The following is a 23,434-nucleotide window of genomic DNA, read 5'->3' on the forward strand; positions in this document are numbered from 1 at the left end:
CCGACAACTTCTGAATGCAAACTTCAATCAATCGTTTAGCATATCAGCATTATGCTAAATGTTATTAGAGTGAAAAATTATCAGATTGCAATAGATGTTAAATATCTTTTAATATTTCTTGATTTAAAAAAAATCAGACTATCGACCCCAATTTATTTCCACCAAAATGTCTTATAATAAATAAAGAAAAGGTGATCAAGTCCAATCATGCGACCTGAAACGTACAACATTATTCCACCAGCACTTCACACGCACTGCCGGTTTGTGATTTGAACCCTCAATCAGAAGCGGTTATTCTTCAAGGAGGGCATTGCACCGTTTTAAAATTAGATCAGCATTTAATTAGACTAATTATTGACGTGGTCACAACGTTATCTATGTCCTTCAGGATCATTTCAAATTATATTCTTCCAGTAGACAATCACTGGATGCATCATTTAAATGTAACCCAGTTCCAGATAAAAGATCCATTGTTTCAAAAAGCTTTGCATTCAATCCAACTTTCAACAAAGTATCACCACATGGGAAGATGAAACACATTCCGTCCATTAAAATAGTAAAATATAACAGTCTAATTGAGCATCTACAATTAGTATAGTGTCCCTTAAACCCCAACAGAAGGCCAAGCCCTCCCATCCCCAATGCAGCCTATATAATAAATAGGATTGCATTGAAATTAACGAACCAATAATAATTAGCACGTATATTTTAGACTGTTTTTACGACGCACCGACAAGCAGTCGTTGGATGCATCTAAACGAGCCGTGCACGTCCATGAGGAGAAATACCAGCACAGCGACAATCCCCGCTCCCCTCGCCGTGCCAATTAGCAAGCTAGCAGGGTTAGAGGAACAATTTATACCCCCCGACTAGTCTATTTCTGAATAACATGTCGCCTTTAAAGTACACATCATCACTCGCCTCAGAAGTAAAAGCCAAACGACAACAAGATCGGCGGCTTTCTACTTGTAGTCGGTTAATTAACGAGCAGTCTAATTAGCTCTGCCAGCCAGAGACGAGTCAATTAGCTCGGAAGCTAGGTGGAGAAGCCCCCCCCCCCCCGGAACGTCGCATTACGGTCGTGCTTCTGGGAAAAACTGGTTCGCGATTACTCTGAAACGCTGCGATAACTCCCACCGCCCAACCTGCGAAAGCCGGGACACACTCGTCATAAATCAGGTGTCCGGTTGATCTTTGATAGCCATTAAATTAATAGCGATAAACAAAAAAACAAAAAAAAAAGCGACTCGGCTAATAACAGTCGTGTCACTTCGCTAGCTAGCCTGTTAGCAGGCAGGGCACAATTAAGCTCTGCTCAAACTACCCGCAACTGGCCCCGTCTCCGCTCCCAACAAACTCTGCCCCGGTCCCGGTGGGAACTGCAGCTCTAACGTCCCGGAGTCCATCCGAGACGGAAAACAAACTCCGGAGGTTTACATCAGAAACCTCGGCCTCGAGTTGCGTCCTCACCCCTCTGAGTGTGGGCTGCCAGTCGGGCATGTAGCGCCGCACCGCCCGCCGCCTGCTGCTCAGCTCAACAGCGCAAATTGAGGCCTAGCCCGACTGAAGCCGTTTAATTAATGAACGTGGGCTCCGCTCACAGATGTGTTAGAAAACACGCGCACCCCCCCGCGCCCCCCCCCCCTCCCTCGCCGCCCAGCAGACCCCCTTTCGACGGAAACCAGCGCCCCGTAGCCGTACCGTAAACACTTACGGTGCAACACATGGCCATTTAATAACAATTAAACGGTTTATATTCGTAATTGGTGTGAATGAAATGCTAAAAAAAAAAAAAAAAAAAGCTACTCGAAGCGGATTACGTGCGCCGCGGCGTTCGCTTCGACGATGGGGGGGGGGGGGGGGGGGTGCAAGCGAGAAGAGACGAGAGGCAGAAAAAGTTTGTGCTTTAATGTTCGATTTCTGGAAGGGATCGGATCAGAGCGTGACGCGATCCGCGGTTCGATCCGCGGTTCTGTCGGCCGCAGGTCGCTCGAATCGGCGCAATTAGCCGATCGCCAAAGACGTTTAATTAAGTTCAAAAGCAATTAGCTAATGCGTTCTTACCTGCATGGTCGCCGCTCCAGCACGCGCGCACGCACACGCACACGCACACACACTCTGTGGATCCTCAGAAGTGAAAAGTTTTCTTCCCTCCCCTCTCTCTCTCTCTCTCTCTCGCTCTCTCTCTCTCTCAATCACACACACTCTCCCCCTCCCTCCCTCCCTCCATCCGTCCTATCCCCCTCTCTCTCTCTCTCTCTCTCTCTCTCTCAATCACACACACTCTCCCCCTCCCTCCCTCCCTCCCTCCCTCCATCCGTCCTATCCCTCTCTCCTTCCCCTCTTCCCTTTAGTAAACAGACCACAGCTCCCCCCCAAGGCTGATTGCTGACATTCAGCGGCTATCAGGCCTCTTATGTAACCCCGCAGATATTAAATAGTATTAATCCATTTATTATCGAGTAATATACGAGGAGGGGGGGGACTGTAATATATTTTCTTTAAAAAAAAATATGGTAATACTTACTTAAATAGAATTCCCTTGTTTAAAGGTAAATAAAAAAATTAAAAAAAAGCCGCCATTCTGTTGACTTGTGTGTGACGAGTTAATTAAGGTGGAATAATGGCTTCATGACCGAGTACGCTTTGTTCATCATCGATTTATCACATGTTTCCAATCAGATGGTAGGCGTGGCGCACATCAACAGTCGAGCGAGTGTAATAAATATTCATGAGGATTAAAACTGCACTCTCTGCGCTTCTGGGACAGGAAGTGATGATCACGAATACACTCTTAGGTGCCTCTAATCGCGCCTGAGCAAAAAAAAAACAAAAAAACAAAAACGTGCTTGTTGGACCGGTCGGTCGGTCGTCCTGATTTTCATGCCGAATTATTGGGATTATAGAAATCTCTTGATTGTTTTGAAGGTGTGTCACCACGTTAATTGGGATTTTATCTTATCGATAAAGATATATGCTTTTAATTCGAATGACAGTCGTAGCAGACTGTTGTGGCTTAAGGAGCTTTTACTGTGTTAGTTTATGATTGGAACGACAAACTAAACAATGACTATGACATTTAAAAGCAACACATTTGAAGGTTAAACCTGAATCAACCATTGATCGATGCGTTAATCCAGTACAACGTGGAAATAGTGTTGAAACTTGGAATGTCAGTGAAGTTGTGTGTTTCGAGTACAATCGTTCATGAAATGTGCAAAAATGAAAATACACACATTTACCAATATAAATGTTAGTTACAGGTTAAATAATGGTAATCTGGGATTGTTACACAGTTTGTTTCCACCGTATTTCAAATTATAATACAAAAACATAATGCTTATCTTGATGCTCACATGTTATGTAGGTGCTGCAGTACTGATCCCTTTTATTGATCACTGTAATTGTTTCAGGGAAACTACATACGGGATTTTAAAAAGTCCTATGCCATTTGGTCCTTTTACCAAAAACAATTTGGCTCCTGTCTGTCTTGACGTCCTGTAGAAGGGTTAAGTTAATGTCTGGTATTGCTCTCGCTGTGTCTTTCCAGATGAGTGTTGAAGTGGAAAGAAAGTTTTTATGCAATGCTGACACTCGGAAAACATTGGAGGAGATTGGTGGTATGTGTTTGATTTGTCTAACACGGTTTCATAAGTGGGTAACGCTGTAACGGAAGACAAACTGATGGTGTGATCCATGCCATCATAGAGTCTCTCATGGACTCTGAAACATTTGAAGACACTAATTGCTCATAGTTTCTAGTGTAACTGCAGCGTTACAGGCCTTTTGTGTGTTAACAATGAAGTTAAAATATCTGTAGCAGCCGCATTAGTGTTAAGTATTTATATTACACATGTATTCAATCGTCAGTCTCTGTTCCTCCCACTTGTATTTAGCAGTGTGCGTTGACCAGCGGCAATTTCTGGACCAGTACTTCGACACCCCCAAGTTTGACTTGACTTTGAGAGATATGTGGCTTCGTAAGCGAAATAAAGAATGCTGGGAGCTCAAGTGCCGCCACGCAGCCGCCGGGACGGAAGGGATGAGCGGACATCAAGCTACGGCAGCAGCAATGTGTACTCAATATAAGGAGATAACCAGTCTTCCTGAAATTCAGCTAAGAGTGAAAGAAGTCTTGAAGAAGAATTCCGAGCGTGAGGCAAGCCCCTCGCAGGAGGATGAGAGTTGGTTAGGCGAAATGAATCTGGTATCCTTTGCAGAGTTTACAACAGTACGGCGGTCATTCACTTTAGAGGAAGAGGGGGTGCAGGTAGATCTTGATCAAGCTGATTTCGGCTACAGTGTGGGAGAGATAGAGGTCCTCGTTCCAGAGGGGGGGGATGTGCAATCTGCCTTGGAGAAGATTGAAAGAACGGCTGGAAAGTTGGGTAAGTTCAACGCTGTCTGAATGCCCAACCCTTTGTTCATATAAGACATTTCATATGTTTTACTCGACAAGTAAAATATCAGTTTTCTTTCCTCCAAGTTGTTTTGTTTGAAATAATTCATATTTGTCCTTCTTCAGGTCTGACTGGAAATCAGCGAGTAGAAGGGAAAATGAGTGTTTACCTTAGAAGAAACCACCCTGAGCACTATGCAAAACTATTGAGCAATAATATTATGTAAGACTTAACATATATGATCAGCCAACTAGGGTTTGAGTTGTAACCGTATGAAATCGAGGCATTATTTATCAAAAAGTGCAATTTAACAAACACTTGAATCCCTCAAAACATATCCTGGATTTGGATCTCAGCCATATGAAATATACACTTGTGATTGTGAAATTTTTAATTATTATATTATAATTATTATTAAATAAATTCGATGTTAATTCATTTTCAGTGATAATTCTGTGTTTTATTGAGACACACACATCTGAAAAGCTTTGGCTTGTTTAACCCGGGTTAGAGAATACAGATCTTAAAGTTTTTTCTGTGTTTCTTTCAGAAATTGCTTCTTATTTTTAAGTAAGAAGCTGAATTTTCATATGCATGATCTGGAGATGGGAACACAGTCTTGACTCATGAAATGTTTTATTGGTTTACTAATGAAGTTGATTTAGGCTGATAGTTTTTGCTTCGTGTTTTGCTGTAGAAAGTATGACTTTTTCATTGAAGTAAGATGTTGTCTTTTGCTTGCTTTTAGAAAATTTAGATGTTTAATGGATTCTATTCTTCACTGATCAATCTATTATATTCTCATTTTAGCTTATTAGCAATATTGTCTGTTTTTACACACGTATAATTAAATATAATTATGTTTACATGTGTTTTTTTTGTTTTCTGTAGTTTTTGGCACTTACATTTTAAGTATTTGTTTATAAGTAATGTTGTGATGCATTTATTTAAAGCAGTTTAATTAATGGTAAAACAATCCTGTAGAAAAGTTAAAGGTCCAACAGTCGCTGCATGATTATGACAACTTTGTGTAGATTATTTAAGAAGGGTAAAAACAATACATAAAAAGATTAGATTTGCCATCATGACAAAGCATTGCTGAAATAATCTTGTTGAGTTTACATTTCTTCATTTCTTTGGGGGTGACTATTGTTTAGGTGGGAAGATTGTCATCCATTTATCAGATGGTGGCCAAGATCCCTAACCGCAATTTGTTTGTCTGGCACCGGGATTGGTCAAATGCAGTGACCAAATGTAATGAGTGTATTATGTAAACCTGTTTGTGACAATAAAGATAGATGGTTTTCCATTAACATGATGGATATGATAATCTACTGCTATATATTGTTCAATTAATAATTGAACTGCAGTATACCGGTACTTCAGGTTTGCAGCATATCCTTAAACAAGATAGATGAAATTTACGGAATCAGTATGATGTCAACAATACTTGATTCTTCCATGAGCGAGAGGTTTCTATTAAAAGATGGCGCACAGCAATCATGCATCGGTGATCATCCTCGTTTTCAGGCCAGTCCAACTGGAAGAGGCTTCCAGGAGGTTGACATTCTCATCTCTGCTGAAGTAAATGCATATAAACAATAAGAGATAGTATATCACATTGAAGATTGCAACGTATGGGTAAGCCTTTTCACACAGAGAGGAAGCATTAGAGAGTTACACACAAACGTTTCCTGTTTATCAGTATTCTTTCTGAGTTCCACAGCCCTTGTTCTGATTGTTGGAAGACTAAGCTGGCAGGCCACATCTTTTTTTTTTTTTACACATTATTCCATCTTTTTTTTTTTACACATTATTCTGTTTCTTCCTTAATAAAAGACAAAATATGTTTGTAGGTGTAGCTATTTGGATAGTTCGATCTAGCATGAACTTTACATGAAAAACATGGTAATTTAAAGTAATTGGCAGATAATGTGAATGCAAAGGATAAGTTCAGACATTTGAAGGCACCACACCTTCACCTTAGTCCACTTTAGGTTAACTTTAGATGTAATAAATACATAAAGCATACTCTGCAGATCTTCTATCACACATTTACTGGATTTTGTTGTTTTTTTTACATGGAAGTTTCACAGCGTACCGTCGTGGGCGTGGCTCTGACGTGACGCACAGCGGCGCCGATCACGTGACGTAGACGGGCCAGGAGGCACGCGCAGGGTTCTCTCCACACATTTTGTCAACAACATGGCGCCTCACGGACAAGCGTCGCTAGCGGACTGAGCACACACTGCGGTTAAACACGACGCGTCCGCGTTGGGCCCCATGGAAAGTCGCACGTCTTCGAAATTGATAACTTCGCGGCGAAAGGACGAAGATTGACGTGCTGTCAAGAAGTTCGTCAATCGGTAATACTAACCTGGAGCTGTTAGCATATTCGGCTAGTTAGCTCCACGAAAGCATCTGAGCGTTTGCTCGTCGGGAGGTTACCTTACAGGTGTATTGCGATTTATTTGGAGAGAAAAAAGTACTTTGTTCAGTTGAAGATATGCAAGTATAGTGTCTGAAGTAAATTATGTCATTAACGCTCTGTGTTGGTAGCTACCCCTAATTTACCACAACATCTGTTCCCCCCCATATCCACTAAATTAACACGTAGCGATATGTTCACCTGTGCCTCAGGTAAGCGCTCAGATGTTGTTCTGTGATCTGTAACGGTTGTCCCCGCCAGGCTCTCCTCAGTCTATGGGCTCTCAGTCCAGTTCTGGGATGTCTGGTGGAAGGGGCTCTTCCAGTGGCAACCCAGCTGAGCAGTCCGAAACACCCGAACCGAACCAAAGCGGAGGCCGCAGGACGGCGGACAGGCCGGCGCCGGAGGAGGACGTCGACTTAGCTGAAGTACTGGCTTACTTACTGAGGAGGTGATTTGGGAACGCATCTGTATTGTATTTATTCATCTTACGTGTGCTGCGGTGACTCGGCTACAATGTCGATGCAAGGACAGGAGGAGAAATGTCTCATCAGACGTTTGTGAAATAGCAAAATTCTGTGTATATTAACCAGTGACGTGCGGTGGGGTTCATGTCTGGTGAGGCACAGTCAGATTTACAAATAAATGAACCTACAGTTTATTCATCATTTGATTGGCAACATTTAATGTGTTTTGTTTAAAAATTCGTACCAGCATTTTTTACATATGGTCACAAACCTGGCTCATCAGTTTATGGCAAAAAGGGGAGACCACACCTAATCTCCGTATTTACAAAAGATTTAATGAAATTATATGACATGAAATTATTCAACTACGCGTATCAGCGTGCGTGCAGCGTTGAATGTGTGTGGGCGCGTGTGTGTTGATCAGTTAAAGTCTAACTGATGTTTAACTGTTAAACACATGTTCTGAGACGTGTGTGGGTGAGGGGGCGTGTCCGTGTCCAGCTGGGGCTGCGCTGAGAGAGAGAACAGAACGGAACGGCAGAGATATGCCAGCGATGGAGGAAAAGCTGGGCTTCATTTGACAGATTATGTTCTCCAGAACGTTACGGAACACTCGTTCACATCTAATGGACTCTCTGGACCCTCGCTGCCTGTGTGGCACATTGAAGCACATTAAAAACAATCTAAAAAAAGTTCAAACAGCGATGGTCGTAAACTGGGGAAGTTGTGAAATCTTAGTATCAAGCGCTTTTTGAGAAATAAAAAATAATTTTTGGCCATCATGAAAGCCGTGTCTTCAACGTCACATGGTAGTACAGGTAACGTACACGTTTGTGATGGTACTATTGGTATTGAACAATATGCACAGGTTTTGGAGCAACGTATTACAGCTGCATCGAGAACGTTTGGCCCATAAAGTGTGGCAAAAATGGAAAAGAATTCCATGATGTTTGGGATTGGTCTCCATGGTGATATTAAAAGAGGAGGGGACGCTCCACAGTGTTCAACACCAAGAACACTTTAGAACCTTTTGGTGACGATCCAGATCACCATGTGGACGGTGCGAATCCAATTAGGAGGGGAATGAGCTGCTTGGTGGAGGTCTGTTCTCTCTGAGTGCTTTTCTAGTTTGAAACATGTTGACATTTTCTAAAAGATAATATTCAAAAACAATGATTTCTGTTTTGACCTTTGAGGTGTTGCCTTTGATATTGCCAATTAAATATGGGGTTTTATACTGTTTTATTTACATTTTACACAGAAAGTGTTTTTTGGCAGGTTATAAAATTATTTTAAATGCTGTTTAAAGTTTGAATATTGCAAAGACCCATAGCTTAAAAGAAATCACTGTGTGGAACTGATTTGCGACAGTCGTCCTTAGTTATAACACAGCATAGCAGTCAAAACTAAATAGTACCAGCATCTGGAAGCATTTAAATGATTAAGTAGCACTAAATTATCACTTCAGTTAGCAAGTAGTCGAAGTCCATTTGTTACAGAAAAGCCTTATAGGACGGACTTCACCCGAGCAGCTTTCTTACAGGGGCTGGTATGTATGTAACTGGTTCCCGTTATTCCTGGAAGCTTTTTTTTTGTCTGATTTACTGCAAGGATTGGATATATTTGATCAACACGTGTAAAACTGTGTTCAGTTTGTGCGTTGATGTGTTTTTGTGTGCAGGGGCCAGGTCAGACTGGTCCATGGCAGTGGAGCCACAGGGCTGCAGCTGGTCCAGTCTTACTCTGACTCTGATGAGGACAGCGATGGAGCCTGGGAGGGTCGCCTGGGTGATCGCTACAATCCTCCAGGTAAACTCATACTGACACGTTTAGTCTTCAGGCACAAAGGTAGAAAACTTCAGCCCTACAAATTATATATATATAAATCAAGAAATGCTGTTGTCTTACCTTCAGTTAAATTAAAAATGGATGTTATTTGTTTGAGATAAAAGGAAGAAAGTAGAATAAAACAGACATTTTTAGATTTTCACATCAATAACAACACGTTTGTGTAATCTCGATCGCCATTTACAATTCATTGCAGGTTAAGGAACAAATGCCTACTTATTCCTTATTTTTTCATGTTGCCTTTTTAGTGGATGCCACACCGGACACACATGAAGTGGACAGAAGTGAGATCAGGACTCAGATCCTGTTGGCCACGGCGGCGTCAGCCTTGAAAGGCCAGCAGAGCTTCACCCACATGCTAAGAGAGGTCAGACCGCAGAAATACAACTGAAATCCCTAAATCATATATCAGGCTGATTGTGACTGAAAAGGATTCATGATTTTATAATTCAGTAAAATGGATTATTTTCATTCATGCTTGTTAAACTATTTAAGATAGTTCTGTTTATTCGTTTGTGTCAGACGCTTCGATTCCCTTATAAACATCAAATCTGCTTGTTTACTTTACTGCTGCCCTATTTTCTTGTCTGATTACCCTTTTATTTATTTTTAAGAGGGAACAAGGCAGATGCAGGGGTTCCAGTTTTTCCCATGGAGAGTGCAATCGCATCCGCACACAGTAAGCGCTGAAAACCAGTTCCCACTATTTCCCCAACACATTTTATAGTGTACCATGTACTGGCGACGGCATGCTTTACAACCTGAACACGATGGGATGTTTACAACCGGGGGAACACCGTTCACTATTGTTTCTTCACAGTTTTCTGCCCAACTATATATCCCACAAGGACATATACCAGCAGAAAGCCTTCTGTGGCGTGTACAGCGAGGACGGCAACATGTTCCTCTCTGCCTGCCAAGGTAAGTAACCGGATTATAACCAATCATGTGTTTGTTTACAACTACAAAGATCACCATAACTACCGTATCGTATTTGTGTAAAACGAGCCAAAGGAAATCCTTCAAAATATACCGGTACATATGACTTTAATAATCTTTTCTGTTTCCCGCTGTAGACCAGAATATCCGCTTGTACGACACCACCAGGGGGCGCTTTCACCAACTGCGAACGGTGAAGGCTCGCGATGTTGGCTGGAGCGTGTTAGACGTCTGCTTCAGCCCTGACGCACAGCATATACTCTACTCCAGCTGGTCGGACTACAGTAAGGCCGGGGCACCTTTGAGATGCACTGAACCGCATCAGGAAGCGATGCTAAGCAGCCCCGCGCTTTGTTTACAAGCGTTAATGGCTGATGCCAATTCTATTGATGATTCACTAGACCAGGGGTGGGCAAACATTTTGACTCGCGGGCCACGATAGGTTCTAAAATTTGACAGAGGGGCCGGACCGAGAACAGATGGATGAAGTATTTGTGTGAGCTAATATAAATGACACATGAAAGCTATTGCATTAAAGGATTTGGCCTTTTACAGGTAGCATTACAGGGATTAGGTCAAATGAATGAGGTTTAATTATAATACAAATTTATTTAATGATATAATTTGGACAAGTTTGGCGGGCCGGATTAGAAAGACCAACGGGCCGCATATGGCCCCCGGGCCTGGGTTTGCCCATGCCTGCACTAGCAGGATCGTGAGATCGACAATGGAAGGAAAAAGAGAAGGCGTAAGAAGTTTATCTGAAGCTCTGAAGTGAAAAATGAGCCCAACTTGGGTTCATCTTTGTTGGTTGGTTGGTAAAGTTAGCCAAAGCTAGCAGGACATTTGCAGCCTGTGGGGGGGGGGGGGGGGGGGGGGGTCGGGCCACTGAACAAAGCCTAAGAGCATTACATTTTATCTTCAACAGTGTTTGTTTTTGATGTGCCCTCTTTTTTTTTTTTCTTCTTCTCTTTCCTACAGTTCACTTGTGCAGTGTAGATGGAGACAGCGAGAACCACACCGCCCTGACCCTCAAGTGAGTGTTTCCCCTCGTAGTGATCCATCGTTCCCCGTCATTGTCCACCTCAACATCCGTCCTCTTACTCGTGTGTTACTTTAGCAACCATTAAAACCCAGCGCGCCCGTAACAGTCGCTGCTGTGTGTCAACCCGTCTGTGTGCGTGTGTGTGTGTGTGTGTGTGTGTGCGTGTGCGTGTGCGTGTGTGTGTGTGTGTGTGTGCGTGTGCGTGTGCGTGTGTGTGTGTTGCAGTCCAGACGAGAGGCGGTTCTGTGTGTTCTCACTCGCTGCGTCCACAGATGGGAATGAGATCCTGGGCGGGTGAGTACGACTTGCTCTTTCTGAGGCAACGGCTGTTGGCGCTAAACCATCAACCGTTTCAGAAATGTTAAGGCGCGCCGCTTCTCTTCTTCTGACAGCAGTTTATCTGAGGTTGAGTGTTTTTCGTTCTCTTCTTTCTGAAGAATATGAAACGTGATCAGGTCATGTCAGAATGTGCTCTCTCTCTCTTTTTCTACCCTCCTTTCAGAGCGAACGATGGCTGCCTGTACGTTTTTGATCTTGAGCAGAACAAGCGAACCTTGAAGGTTGGTGCGTTTGATGTTTGCGTTTTGCTCGTGGGCCCATTTGTAAATGTTGCCGAGTCAGGTTCCACCTCGTCCTGCAATCGAGGTGAGACACTGGAGGACCCACGATTCTCCTGCTCAAACGCCTTCCTGTCTGTACTGCAGGAGCAGAAGGTCTGGGATGGGGGGGGGAGTTAAACTCTTCTCCCCCCTCCCTTCGCTCGCCCCATGTGCGTAGGAGTCGGGAGCCGGCCGCTGCCATCTGAGGCTCGTTTTCATTCTGTCCGCCATGTTACCTCTTCATCAGTGCGTCTGTGTTTAATCGCTGACCTTGTTCTGTTCTGCCCTTTTTTTGTTGTTGGTAGTTTTTCTTTATATCGTTTCTTTATTTTTCTTCCTTTACAAATACTGTCAAAAGGCCAACCCCCCCCCACTATGAACAGACCCTAGCCTGTAACCGCTGAGGCTGTGCTGCTCATCAGAACACGGCGGTGAGCCACTCCAGTGGACCGGTGATGAGAAGCTTTATTACTTTGTGATTTTAATTCATGCTATTAATGCTATATACTCGATTTGGTGGGTGAGAATAGTTATAAACTTAATGTCAATTTTATGGTTTGTTCGTTGATATTTTAATAATCTGTTCAGTCGGGATCAAAACTGGAACTCGTAGCTGAGCTGGGGAGATCAGAGTATTGAGAGTTGGACCAAACCATTTTGGGTTTAGGTCTGTCCCCGCGATAACAGAAGATCAATGCTAATAAGTGTACCGACATGCTCATCATAACAATGATTCTGATTTATAGAATTACTCTTTGTTATTTTTAACGTGATCAAAGAAGAGTGTGAAAGTTCATGTTATTATCTCGTAGAATTAATATTGACGGGTCGGTGCCAAATTTATCAGTCTGCACTGAAAAGCCAACCCTGGAAGACGAGCTGCCGTATTAAAGCCATGACTATTATATCATGACAAGTATATACTTGTATTCAAATTGATTCATGTTAAAAGTGACATAATCCAGGAAATATGTTGGATCAGTTTCTGAGATGTGCTGTCTTCCTGTTTGTCTTTACTTTAAGGAACATGCAGACTCATCCGAGCGAACAGACGCTCGCCTCCACTCTAGCATGCGCCCTGCGACCCCCTCCTACAAAGGAAGCCGCACAGCGGTGCGATCGGACACGCCTTAAATGACTCTCTCTCTCTCGCCTCTCCGTTTGTCAGATCGATGCTCACGAGGACGACGTGAACGCCGTGGCGTTCGCCGACAGCTCGTCCCAGTTGCTCTTTTCCGGCAGCGACGACGCTTTGTGCAAAGTGTGGGACCGACGAACGCTCAGGGAGGACAGACCGCAGCCTGTGGGACAACTAGCCGGCCACCGGGATGGCATCACCTTCATCCACAGCAAGGTGAGGGAGAGGAGAACGATGCTGGAGACATTTTATTGATCGTCATGGATACTTTTTTGATAATGACTTGGTTGACATTGAGCGATAAAATGCTATTATTAGCGCAATAGCTATCTGTTCAGCAATAATGGTTTCCCTTTAAAACCTGGTGCTCTATGTCGTGACGGGACCAGGGTGACGCCCGCTATCTGATCAGCAACTCGAAGGACCAATCCATCAAGCTCTGGGACGTCAGGAAGTTCTCGCCCGAAGAGGGATTGGCTGCTTCCCGCCTGGCCGTCACCCAGCAAAACTGGGATTACCGCTGGCAGCAGGTTCCCCAAAGAGGTGAGGAGGGGGGGAGGGGGGGAGGGAGAGAGAGAATCTGATTACGTCAGGGGGGAGGAGACGGGTTGGAGGAGAGGTCACATGGAGGAAGACAAGAGGAGGAGATTAAAATGAAATGATGCAATAAAAGGAGTGTGCGTGATGAGGGGATTATTAAAATGACGTGTTGAGAAAGGAGGGATCGCTAATACAAGTCAGAATGGAGGGGGGGGGGGGGGGGTCTAGTTTACTCGCTGTGTGTACAAGAATCCTATTTGATTTGATCAAATTTGAACATCTTAATGTACAAACTGAACTGTGTGTGTGTGTGTGTGTGTGTGTGTGTGTTCCCTTCCGGGACCCCGCTCTCCCCTTTCAGCCCTGAAGAGACACAAGCTGGCGGGCGACACGTCGGTGATGACCTACCGTGGTCACGGCGTTCTGCACACCCTCATCCGCTGCCGCTTCTCTCCGGAGTTCAGCACGGGGCAGAGGTTCATCTACTCCGGCTGCTCCACCGGCAAAATAATCAGTGAGTCACGCCGCGCGTCTCCGCGGACAGAGCGGTTATGAGGAGCTAAAACACGCCCAACGCCGTGTCTGCCCAGTTTACGACGTGCTGACGGGCGCCGTGGTCTCCAGGCTGTCGGGTCACGACGCTTGCGTGAGGGACGTCAGCTGGCACCCGTATGAGGACAACATCATCAGCAGCTCCGTGAGTGCTGCTCATGCCTCCATTCCTCGTCCTGGGCATAGGCATTAGAAGTATTTAGTACATCCCAGCACGTAGTATGTTCAGTGCGGTACACCGAGAATACCAAGGATGTACCACACCTATTTGAGTTCTGCAGTATTCAAGCCCGAGTCCTCCAGAACACAAACGGATGAGCTTCACGTGTAAAAGCTTTAAAGCATAAACCGTACAATTTCAGAAGTATGTTTAAAAAACGAACTTAAATATAAATATATATAGTCTCTGTATAAGAATTAAACTAGACAGTATTTGTTGTTCACAGAAGGGAATCGCATCTCAACTCTAACTCTGACCCCCCCCCCCATTCTCCTTTGTTCCTCCACAGTGGGACGGAGCGGTGCGAATGTGGGAGCACCGGCAGACCCATCCTCTAGAGGAGGAGCGAGAGAGACTGACAACCGATGCAAAACACTGAGAGAGAGAGGGGGGGGGGGGGGGCGAGGACAGATCTCAGGGTGACTTGGAGGGATTGGAATATATTTTAAATGTAATGCTAGTTCTAAATGATTCCAGTCAGTGTGAGGTGTTGATTCAAAGTAAACCGGCTAAACCTGAATCTGATCAGAAACACTTCAGCTGAACTAATCAGAAACTAACATTGGGTCGCGAGTTAGAAACCGCGGAATGACCATTCTGTAAAAAATGTAAAGACACGATGTGTGTGTGTGTGTGTGTGTGTGTGTGTGTTCAGGGACTTTATCTGAATGGAGTCGGTGTGGAATCGGACTGTTAATAGCATGAGCTGTCCTTTTAGAGAACCTATCATGTTCAAAGTCCACGTTAAACATCCAGGACATGGTTTGCCAATTACCGAGTCACAAGTCCTGAACCTGGACATCATGTGACTTCACTCAGGTGCTGAAGGCCAACTTCCTGCATACCAAGTAGAGTTATTGTTAGCTTTGCGTTCCTCCTCAGACGGTAATTGAGACACAGCAGTAGTCTCGGTCTTACAGCTGATCCTGGGTCAGCACTCGCTCTGCAACCACAAGTCCTGGATTTGACTTGTGGTTTGTTTAAAAGATTCGATTGTTAGCGATAATATGTTGCGGTCCAAACTAATGAGGGGAGATCAAAAAGAAAAAAAGTTGCGCACTGATCTGTATATGCAATTTTCAGGTGTTTATATCAGAATCCACCGTTCACTCTATAAATAAAACCTCTCTTAAAAAAAATTCATCACCCACTGGGGTTTAAATGTTTTGTTGTGATTTTATGAAACGAGGAATATCCCTGGAATATATTGGAATAAGACTTTGTGGTTCTTTCAGTGCCAAAATGAAGAAATCAGCAATTCCTCCCTCTGTAAATCGTGACCCCCTTCATTCGACATGATTCACGGACCTTTTAAAAGGCGGGAGGTTGTCGTGGAGACAATAACACACTTGGAGCTAAATGATCCTCTCTGGACTACTGAGTCATTCTCATTTAGTTTCTTTGTCTGGAAAATGTGGAACCGCCTCGGCGCTGAACGGGCAAGCGACGATTAGTGTCTGCGGAAACCAGAGCAAAGTCACCTGAAGGTCGTCGTAATCAGCGATGCAGCAAGTGGACTAAAACGAGCAAGTCTGGTTTCATTGACTTCTCCTGTTCCTGCTAAGAGCAAATTAGACGCTTGTAATAAATTATCTCCACTACGGTTTCAATAGAAGGAACGCCGGCTGGAAACCTGAGCCGGATCCAGCGAGGAATCCTAAAATCTGTCATCAAGAAGAAAGAATATTTGCGTTGAGCAACAGAAAAGAACGTCAAAGCAACTCTCCCGTATCATCCTGTCAGGACTGTGTGAGAAACGCTGCGGCCTTGCAGCACACGCTCTCTGGAAGCCTTTCCATTCTGGATGTCCTCGCTTGTGAAAACACTTCCAGTTTGTTTTATAGCGCAGAGATCCCACGGAGAGACACAATTTACTGGATTTGGCTCTCGCAGCTGAATAGTTTAGGAGGAGGAGCGGGCCTGGTGAGAGATAAAGACCGTTGGTGCCGTGATTTGCAGCTGTTCAGGGTGCCAAATACGGGCTGGCAACGGTTTATACGACTTAAATTAGGCTGATGCTAAGTATGGAGAGACTGGGGGGGGGGGGGGGGGCAATGATTGGTTTATTCTGATGCTGAATGTTCCTTCATTCAGTCTCTCTGGTTGCAGATTTCTCGTTTGAAGCCATCCTGCTGGTGGAGTTATTGTACGATGGCGTCGAATTCACCGTGAGTTGCATCACCATTTTGAGAATAACGGGGGTCAGAGGCCGCAGCAGCAGCCATTCCAGTGCTCCCCCCACTGTCGGTGGAGTGGGAGGGGACAGAGGGGCTGTATTTTTACCAGCCATGTGTTCTCCTGCATGCCTGACAGAGATTAAGTAGAACTGGTGGTGCCTGTTGATAAAGGGTGGGCGTGTGTGTGTAGGGGGGGGGGGCTTTAACTGGACTGAAGGACAAAACAAAAATTACATCTGCAAAAGACCTCGTCAAGACGACCAGCAGCACCGACTCATGGATCTGAAGACCGGGACGTCCCCGAATGGCTCTGGACACGAGATGGGTTTGGAGGCGGGACCCGGGACGGCTGCCGGGCTGAGATCTCTCCTCCGGCTCCTGGACGCCGCCCTGCTGTTGGTGACCGACGTGCTGGCCAGAGTGTTTGGGAGCAGCCCGGTCCGAAGACATTTCCACCTGTTGCTGTCTGGGATGCTTCTGTTTGGACCCGTGATGAGTCTCTGGGTGTCAAAGTACAGCATCTTCGCCAACGGCAACCACTACCTGTACAGGTGAGAGCCCGAGGAGCGCTCGGGGTTCTGTTCGGGCCTGAGGGGTTGAACCATTTCTGAATCGTACTTGTGGATCTGGTGACATCCCGAGATCATTTTATTTAGAATGTTCTGAAGCTAATAAATAGCATATTCCGTTAGCGCTACGGGGATTATGTTTTTCTCCTTTGAACTCGTCCAGGAAGTTCCTCAAGTCCACCTGGGGTTGGACCTGCATCTTCACGGGCTCCTTCGTCGTCCTCCTCTCCATCTCGACCCGTCACCCCCCCTCCCTCTCCCTGCGTCCCCTGTCTCGCCTGGCCGTGGTGGGTTTGCTCTGGTGGGGCTGCCGGCGTCTCCTGGGCCTGCTGGAGGATGCTGCGGGGGCTTGTTACGAACCGGTGGCCCCCGCCGAGGACGTTCGGGGTACCGCCTCGACGGCGCGGCCCCTGCTGCTCCTGCACGAAGGCCGCACCAAGGCCGCGTGCCTCCACGCCGACATGCTGTGGCGAGGCTACGAAGTATCGCAGGACGTTCTCGTCCTGTGTCTGTGCTGTCTGGTGCTGGTCGAGGAAATGTCCGCCTTTGGCCCCCAGCTGGATCGATGGAAGTCTCTGCGGGGGCCGCCCGCCGCGCCCCTGAGGGTCACCTTCCTCCTGTGCGTGTTGCTGCTCGCCCTTTGGATGTTCCTGCTGCTGTGTTTGCTCGCTTACTTCCCCAAACTGCCCTCGCAGCAGCTGGGCGGCGCTCTGGGCTACCTGGGATGGCGAGGACTCTACCGGGGATGGTACAGACTCAAACCGAGCTGGAGCTGTCCCGGTCCGCCGGGAGGAGGCGGAGCTTAACCCCCCCCCCCCCGGCAGACAGGGATTAACTATCCGGGTTTTATTAGTGTATAAGATCATTTTACATTCGCTTTCAGGCAAAAGAAGCGAAGATGACATTTTCTGTCTTGTGTCGCTTTATTTTAGAACTTGGAACCAGAATGGACGCCGGGAACAGGAGAGGTTTTTTGTGTCAGAGCAGGCGTTTGATATGTGATACGAGTGTCATTCTACACTGCTTGTATCTCAGTAGATGAGCGCTTTGCCGTCGCCTCTGGGCCTCTTGATCTTGTCGTAGTTCTTGTTAATGACGTCAAACAGCACAGCCTGGAGAGAGGAAATGGAGCGCGATTAAGATATTGGCGATATCTGAAGAGAGACAAAGGGTTCGAGGCTGTAATAAAAGAGAAAAAGCCATTCTGATCCGGAGCGATTATTGGTTTCAAACGACTCCTTTCATCGCCTGTTCTGCCTCGTGCGTTAAACGCATCAAACTGAAGGGGACAAACATTGATTAATGGATCGGTGATGGAGCGCCGATCAATTTCACACGAGCAATTCATTTAATTACCCTCCTATTAAGAACTGGATTCCCTGATGCCGGAACAGGGCTCGAATAAATTGCAGATTTGCGGCTGCTTATTATTCATGAATACAAGAAGCGTGACGGATATTCATTTATCGGCAGTATCGGTTGTGTTTTGGTACGGTTTGCGTCCGTTAGCAAAAGGAGGCGGAGTCTCACGTATGTGTTGCGGATGTCCAGAACCACAAGGCGGAGCTCGTAGTACTGGTACTGGTCCAGCTCGTGCACCAGCTGTCGGTAGTCTCCCTGCGGCACAACACAGTTCCCGTTCAGAGCGTGCGGAGCGCTGCAGCGCTCCGCGTTCTCATTTAATCCCATCGCCGGTAGTGTGACGAGATTAAATTAAAACACACAACACGAGATACTGACAACGTGGCGTTGTTTGGAGGCCTTCGCCACGGCGTCTCCTCTCTCGCTGTAGTACCTGACAAAACAAAGGACGCAAAGTGAGACGTCAACAGGATCACAAAATACCAGTCTAAGAAACCGAGTACAATTATCAGCAGTCTTTTTATGACTAAAGCAAGACGACCGGCTTTGGGACGGCTACCCCAATAATCCCAATGACAGCTAAGGATAGTTTAAACGGAATACTGACCCAATATTGTCGACTGAACAAAGATGTTTTAGCTACAGGCTTTACTTTAGAGCGATTGTTGGATTCCACTGATGTATAAACTCCTTACACAGATTAGGGAGCTGTAAATAATAAAGTCTGAACACGGGCTCTGCGGCGCATCCACTGAGCTAACGATTGTGTACGATGAAAAGCAACGACCCTCCAGAGTAACTAACAAAAGCCAGAGTAGGACAGAGATAGCGTCAAATAAAAGAAACCATCATTTGGTTTACGTTTAAAAAACGAACTCCACTCCGAGCTCGTCTTGTTGGGTCTTACTTTGAGATCTGCGTTTGGAATCCTTCGATCTTGGTCCGCGTGTTGGTCAGCAGCTCAAACACTTTCTCCTGCCGCGCAAGATCAAAGCCGTGATGAGATCAAACAAGGGATTCCTTTCCCCCCCCCCCCCTGCTCATCCAACGATCGGCATCTACCGACCTGCACGGCCACGCCGAAGTTGTTGCCGTCTTCAATCTTAGGGATTTGGAGCTGAACCCACATCGTCACCTGACCGGAGGATTGGAATTATAATGGCTTGCAGAATATTATAAAGTTAAGTCCCTTAAATTACATCCACACTGTCGTCGTGGGGAAGCTGCTAGAAAGGGGGGGGGGGCCCGACCGTGTTGAGCTTCTCCTTCAGCGTCTGGATCTCAGGCTTCACACGCTGCAGGAGGGTCTCCACCCGGGGGTTGATGCAGACGGGACCACAGGGAGGCCCTGGAAGACGAAACAGTCAGGCACCTTCGGGACAGCTTCGGGACGGCTTCGGGACAGCGGCTGTTTACCTGCATCTTCCTCTTCTTTATCGCTGTCCTTCTCCTTTTCCTTCTTCCTTTCTTTCTGCGACGTAAGAACGGAAGGCAGGAGGTTAACGTTCATTCCTGAACAGCTCGCTCGCATGTCTTTCTTTATTTTTTGTTAAAAGCCAGGCTCTTTATGAAGATGAAAAATGACGTATCCCCCCCCCCCCCCCTTACAGCCCCTAAATGATTCTCATTATTGTGTCTCGCGTAGAGTTCTCCATATCTGGTGTATAATAGAGCAGCAGCTGTACTACTGAAGCAAACGTCTGTGTCTAGAAGGGGGTACAAATAAAGGTTGAAACGAGACGATTTCATGCCAACAATCACAATCGCCCACAATATTTGAAACCGTCTTTGGAAATTACACAATAACTGGTTGTCATGGTAACACCTGTGTCTTTGATGGTTTGTTAAATACTAAATATAAACGGGTGCCGAGGCTTCCAGTTGAGAAACATCAAGCAAAGACTTTGAACCAGTTTAATTATTAGGGAAACACAGAAGCCTCCTTTCATCCTTTCATCTTCATCATGTCTCTCCACCCGCCGATGCTCGAGTTCTTTGTGTTTCAGTGCGAGAGATCTCCACCTCCTTCTCCTTCTCCTTCTCCTTCTCCTCCTCCTCCTCCTTCTTCTTGCGTTTGGCCTCCTCTTTAGCTGGATCTGGTACCGGGATATCCAGAGGAGCCTTCAGGGATGCGATTCCATCGTCGCTGAAATGTGTCTGACAGAAAGTAAACGGTTAGAAAGTAAAGCGTTACTCACCTTTCAGATTACCTGATGGAAGATGAGCCTCTAGATTATCATCCTGATGGAGAAGACCTTTTAACATCTGTAAATACCTGCAGGAGAATCTGCAGCGCTTCAATCTTCTGAGGGAAGAATTTTGTAACCAGTTCTTCCGCCTGTTATCGGGAAACGTCCTGATCAATAAAACTTGTGAACACGAGTGTGGAGGAAAGCTTGCGGAAATTACCTCGCTGGTGAGATTGTGGCAGAAATCCTCCACCTAGAAGGTTTAACCTCATGAAATCACTTTATATTTGTAGGTACTGCTATACTAATAAAACAATAATAATACTTCTGTTCATGCAATCTCAGAGGCTTTGTTGGTGTTCGAATCTCGCCAGCAGACTCACCTGTTTCTTCGACGCTCCGGTTCCCAGAGACCGTGACGTCATGTCGTTACCGCAGATCAAATATATAATTTAATGACGTTTACGAAAAGCTAAGAAGTAACTAGAGAGTGTCGAAAAAAAGCAGATATAACCGAGCAGAGAACTACAAAACAAAGACACGCACGGTTACTCAGCAAGAAAAGCGAAAACGAAAGTAAAGTCGTTTCCGTACTTTCCCCAATAGCGATGTATCCTGATGCATTATGGGACTTGTAGTTCTTAGGAAGAGGCGGCCCTGCTACGTCCTGGAGACTTGTCCAGGGCCTCGCGTCTCAACCGCGCATGCGTACGCACAAAAAACTGGCGTAGGTACATTCTCACGACAAAGTTCCGACGTATCAAGAGTTCAACGACCGTGGAAATGTGCGGCGCCTCGCGCTGACGTCATAGCTGGCGTCCGCACGTTTCTACAGCCGTCGGCGCTTTGGCGACACCTAGAGGTGATGCTGGGAAACTGTTACATTAAATAAATGTCAATCATTTCGTTTTAATTTTCTGCAGGGGTGATTTAAATATGATTTGCGTATGTAAATTGGGGCGGGGTTGGCTGATGTTGAGTGCTGTGATCAAAATATGGTTCATGATTGTTCACCTTATATAAGATAAGGAGTGTTTAATTATTTTTCTTATAAACTTTTATTTATCAGTCATAAAAATACCATTGCATCACTTATTTTTTTAAGCCCCGATTTTGTTCTTTAATTTCTGTCGAATCTGTGATTTTGTTTCTGAATTCCCGTCGAATCTGCGATGGATGTACTGAACAGTGATCGATTGGGCAGTCAGTTTGAAGAATCCACTGAATGAAGGTAAACGTGTCGTAGTTTTCATTCACGAGATTCTCACGCTATTTTCCCCCGGCGACACGGCTGGGTCTACGGAACGAGCCATCAGTGGATCTGATCCACCGATGGCGTCTGCGTCTCCAGCTGTGGAAAGGCTGTCTAGACCAAAGAGACATGTTCAGCCACCAACGAGGTCGATAGAGAGTTGATGAACAAGGAAGATAATTGGTTTGTCTTTATCCTCAGATTAAAGAAACACGGAATTGTTAACTCGGTTCTAAGTTTATGGTTTGATGTTTCCTGTTTTTAATTCGTTTTTCTATTTTTATAAAAAAATGTTGTTTATAAGTGTAGTTGTAATAATAAGAAATGTAAGGTTGAAACAAAACAATAATCGTTTAAGAGTTAAATAATAATTTCTTAATAGGAGGGAAGATGTGTTATAAGAGTAGTTTAAGGACTCCATTACCCAGCATGCCACTGGGGGTGGAGCACGCAGTTACGGGGAGAGCTTGGTGGTTGCTAGGACGATAGCGCTGTCCACAGGAGATGCAGCAAGCTCCGAATAAAGAATATTAATAGACCAGTTAACGCCTGGTCTTCATGATATTAGAAAGACAACACACAAAAGGGACAATTTGATTCATTAATAAACATTTATTCACCTGATTGCTGCTCTTAAGGGTGTAGTCCTTATGCTGAGCTAAACCAACAGACTGCCGCTGGAACTTCAGGCTAAACAAAGTGAACATTTCAAAAATGTCAAACTAATGGTAACTTAATTGAAACTAGAAAGACAATCAGAGATTGCAGACCCTCGCCTCCAATAGACTATTGGATCTTGTGAGACAGTAAACAGGGCTTCCGGATCAGAGGGGCCAAACCTGCTCTAGCTTGCTGCTCCGGAACGAACTACAAGACGCCTTCTGGACTCTTTTTCCCATCATGCCATTCGTGTCCCTCCCTCTTAAAGTGGCAGTTTACAGCAGAGGCACAATTCCAGATGTAAAAATAATTCTAGAATCTGGATCCAGATCCGGATCAACGCCATTCTCGGGGAGGACCGAGCCACGGACAGAACCTTGCTTGTGTAAAATTTTCAAGTCGATTGGGTTCCTAGTTTTTGAGTTATGCGCTCGGACAGACAAACAAACAGACTAACATACAAACAAACGGACCCAATTGCAATACCCTCGCCTCCCCTTCGGCGAGGGTAAACATAACATTCAGATGTTGAGTACTACAGCCTTGTTTATTCTGGTGCAACCCATTAAGGACAACTATTGCAAGAAGGAGTAAAACTCCATCAGGCATCATTAACACTTTTCATACTGTACAGATTATCCGAAGTTAGTTCAGTTCGGCTGTGCTAAATAGCATAGCTTGCTAAGAGAGTCATATGGCGCAGCAGTTTTTGTGGCCCACTAAACCACGAGGCTTGCCATCAGTGATTCCCCACCAGAGAGAATAATGAAGAAGTGTTGGAGTTATTCTGTATTTAATCGCACTGTCATTATCAAGATATTAATTAATTCATATTAACATCATTATTTTACAAGCATATTTTATTGTACAATCATAATAATGTGTGTCTAAATATAAATGCTCTGTGAGAACGGCAGCAGTGTGCAAACTCCAAGCTGATGTCTGATTACAAGACCGGACATTCTGACCTGCACCCCCTTCCTGATTAGGGAAGTGCTGACGGTTTACTGAGAAAAGTGTTGATAACATATTGTGGGGTTTTTTCCGTT

The 23,434-nt window shown here is 45.2% G+C and overlaps 4 protein-coding genes across 5 annotated transcripts; 3 read left to right on the top strand and 1 right to left on the bottom strand.

Annotated features, from left to right (window-relative positions):
- The first annotated feature begins 2,851 nt into the window (after nt 1-2,851).
- Nucleotides 2,852-4,748, top strand: thtpa (thiamine triphosphatase). The gene is made up of 4 exons (XM_068748130.1): nt 2,852-2,928; nt 3,551-3,620; nt 3,897-4,388; nt 4,526-4,748. Exons 1-4 carry the CDS (start codon nt 2,884-2,886, stop codon nt 4,624-4,626), a joined length of 708 nt encoding a protein of 235 aa, XP_068604231.1. The 5' UTR covers nt 2,852-2,883; the 3' UTR covers nt 4,627-4,748.
- A 1,864-nt stretch (nt 4,749-6,612) lies between these two features.
- Nucleotides 6,613-15,326, top strand: dcaf11 (ddb1 and cul4 associated factor 11). Its single transcript, XM_068747923.1, has 15 exons — nt 6,613-6,766; nt 7,090-7,279; nt 8,977-9,104; nt 9,392-9,510; nt 9,758-9,822; nt 9,964-10,064; nt 10,220-10,366; nt 11,064-11,118; nt 11,353-11,421; nt 11,630-11,687; nt 12,895-13,080; nt 13,254-13,407; nt 13,766-13,918; nt 13,995-14,101; nt 14,466-15,326. Exons 2-15 carry the CDS (start codon nt 7,104-7,106, stop codon nt 14,553-14,555), a joined length of 1,608 nt encoding a protein of 535 aa, XP_068604024.1. The 5' UTR covers nt 6,613-6,766; nt 7,090-7,103; the 3' UTR covers nt 14,556-15,326.
- A 1,303-nt stretch (nt 15,327-16,629) lies between these two features.
- fitm1 (fat storage inducing transmembrane protein 1) lies at nt 16,630-17,736 on the top strand. Its single transcript, XM_068748218.1, has 2 exons — nt 16,630-16,904; nt 17,086-17,736. The coding sequence occupies exons 1-2, from the start codon at nt 16,630-16,632 to the stop codon at nt 17,726-17,728; spliced, it is 918 nt and encodes a 305-aa protein (XP_068604319.1). The 3' UTR covers nt 17,729-17,736.
- Nucleotides 17,737-17,811: 75 nt separating this feature from the next.
- Nucleotides 17,812-21,069, bottom strand: psme1 (proteasome activator subunit 1). Of its 2 annotated transcripts, none has more exons than XM_068747760.1 (11): nt 20,857-21,069; nt 20,694-20,726; nt 20,560-20,622; nt 20,307-20,441; nt 19,701-19,728; nt 19,535-19,632; nt 19,351-19,419; nt 19,192-19,259; nt 18,663-18,717; nt 18,453-18,539; nt 17,812-18,034 (listed from the first exon to the last, which is right to left on the bottom strand). In XM_068747760.1, exons 1-11 carry the CDS (start codon nt 20,896-20,898, stop codon nt 17,954-17,956), a joined length of 759 nt encoding a protein of 252 aa, XP_068603861.1. In that variant the 5' UTR covers nt 20,899-21,069; the 3' UTR covers nt 17,812-17,953. The 2 variants fall into 2 exon arrangements, with proteins under 2 accessions (XP_068603861.1, XP_068603860.1); XM_068747759.1 differs by having other exon boundaries at nt 17,816-18,034; nt 19,701-19,755.
- Nucleotides 21,070-23,434: the final 2,365 nt, after the last annotated feature.

Source organism: Brachionichthys hirsutus, chromosome 14 (genome assembly GCF_040956055.1).
Source record: "Brachionichthys hirsutus isolate HB-005 chromosome 14, CSIRO-AGI_Bhir_v1, whole genome shotgun sequence".
In the NCBI taxonomy this organism is placed as follows: domain Eukaryota; kingdom Metazoa; phylum Chordata; class Actinopteri; order Lophiiformes; family Brachionichthyidae; genus Brachionichthys; species Brachionichthys hirsutus.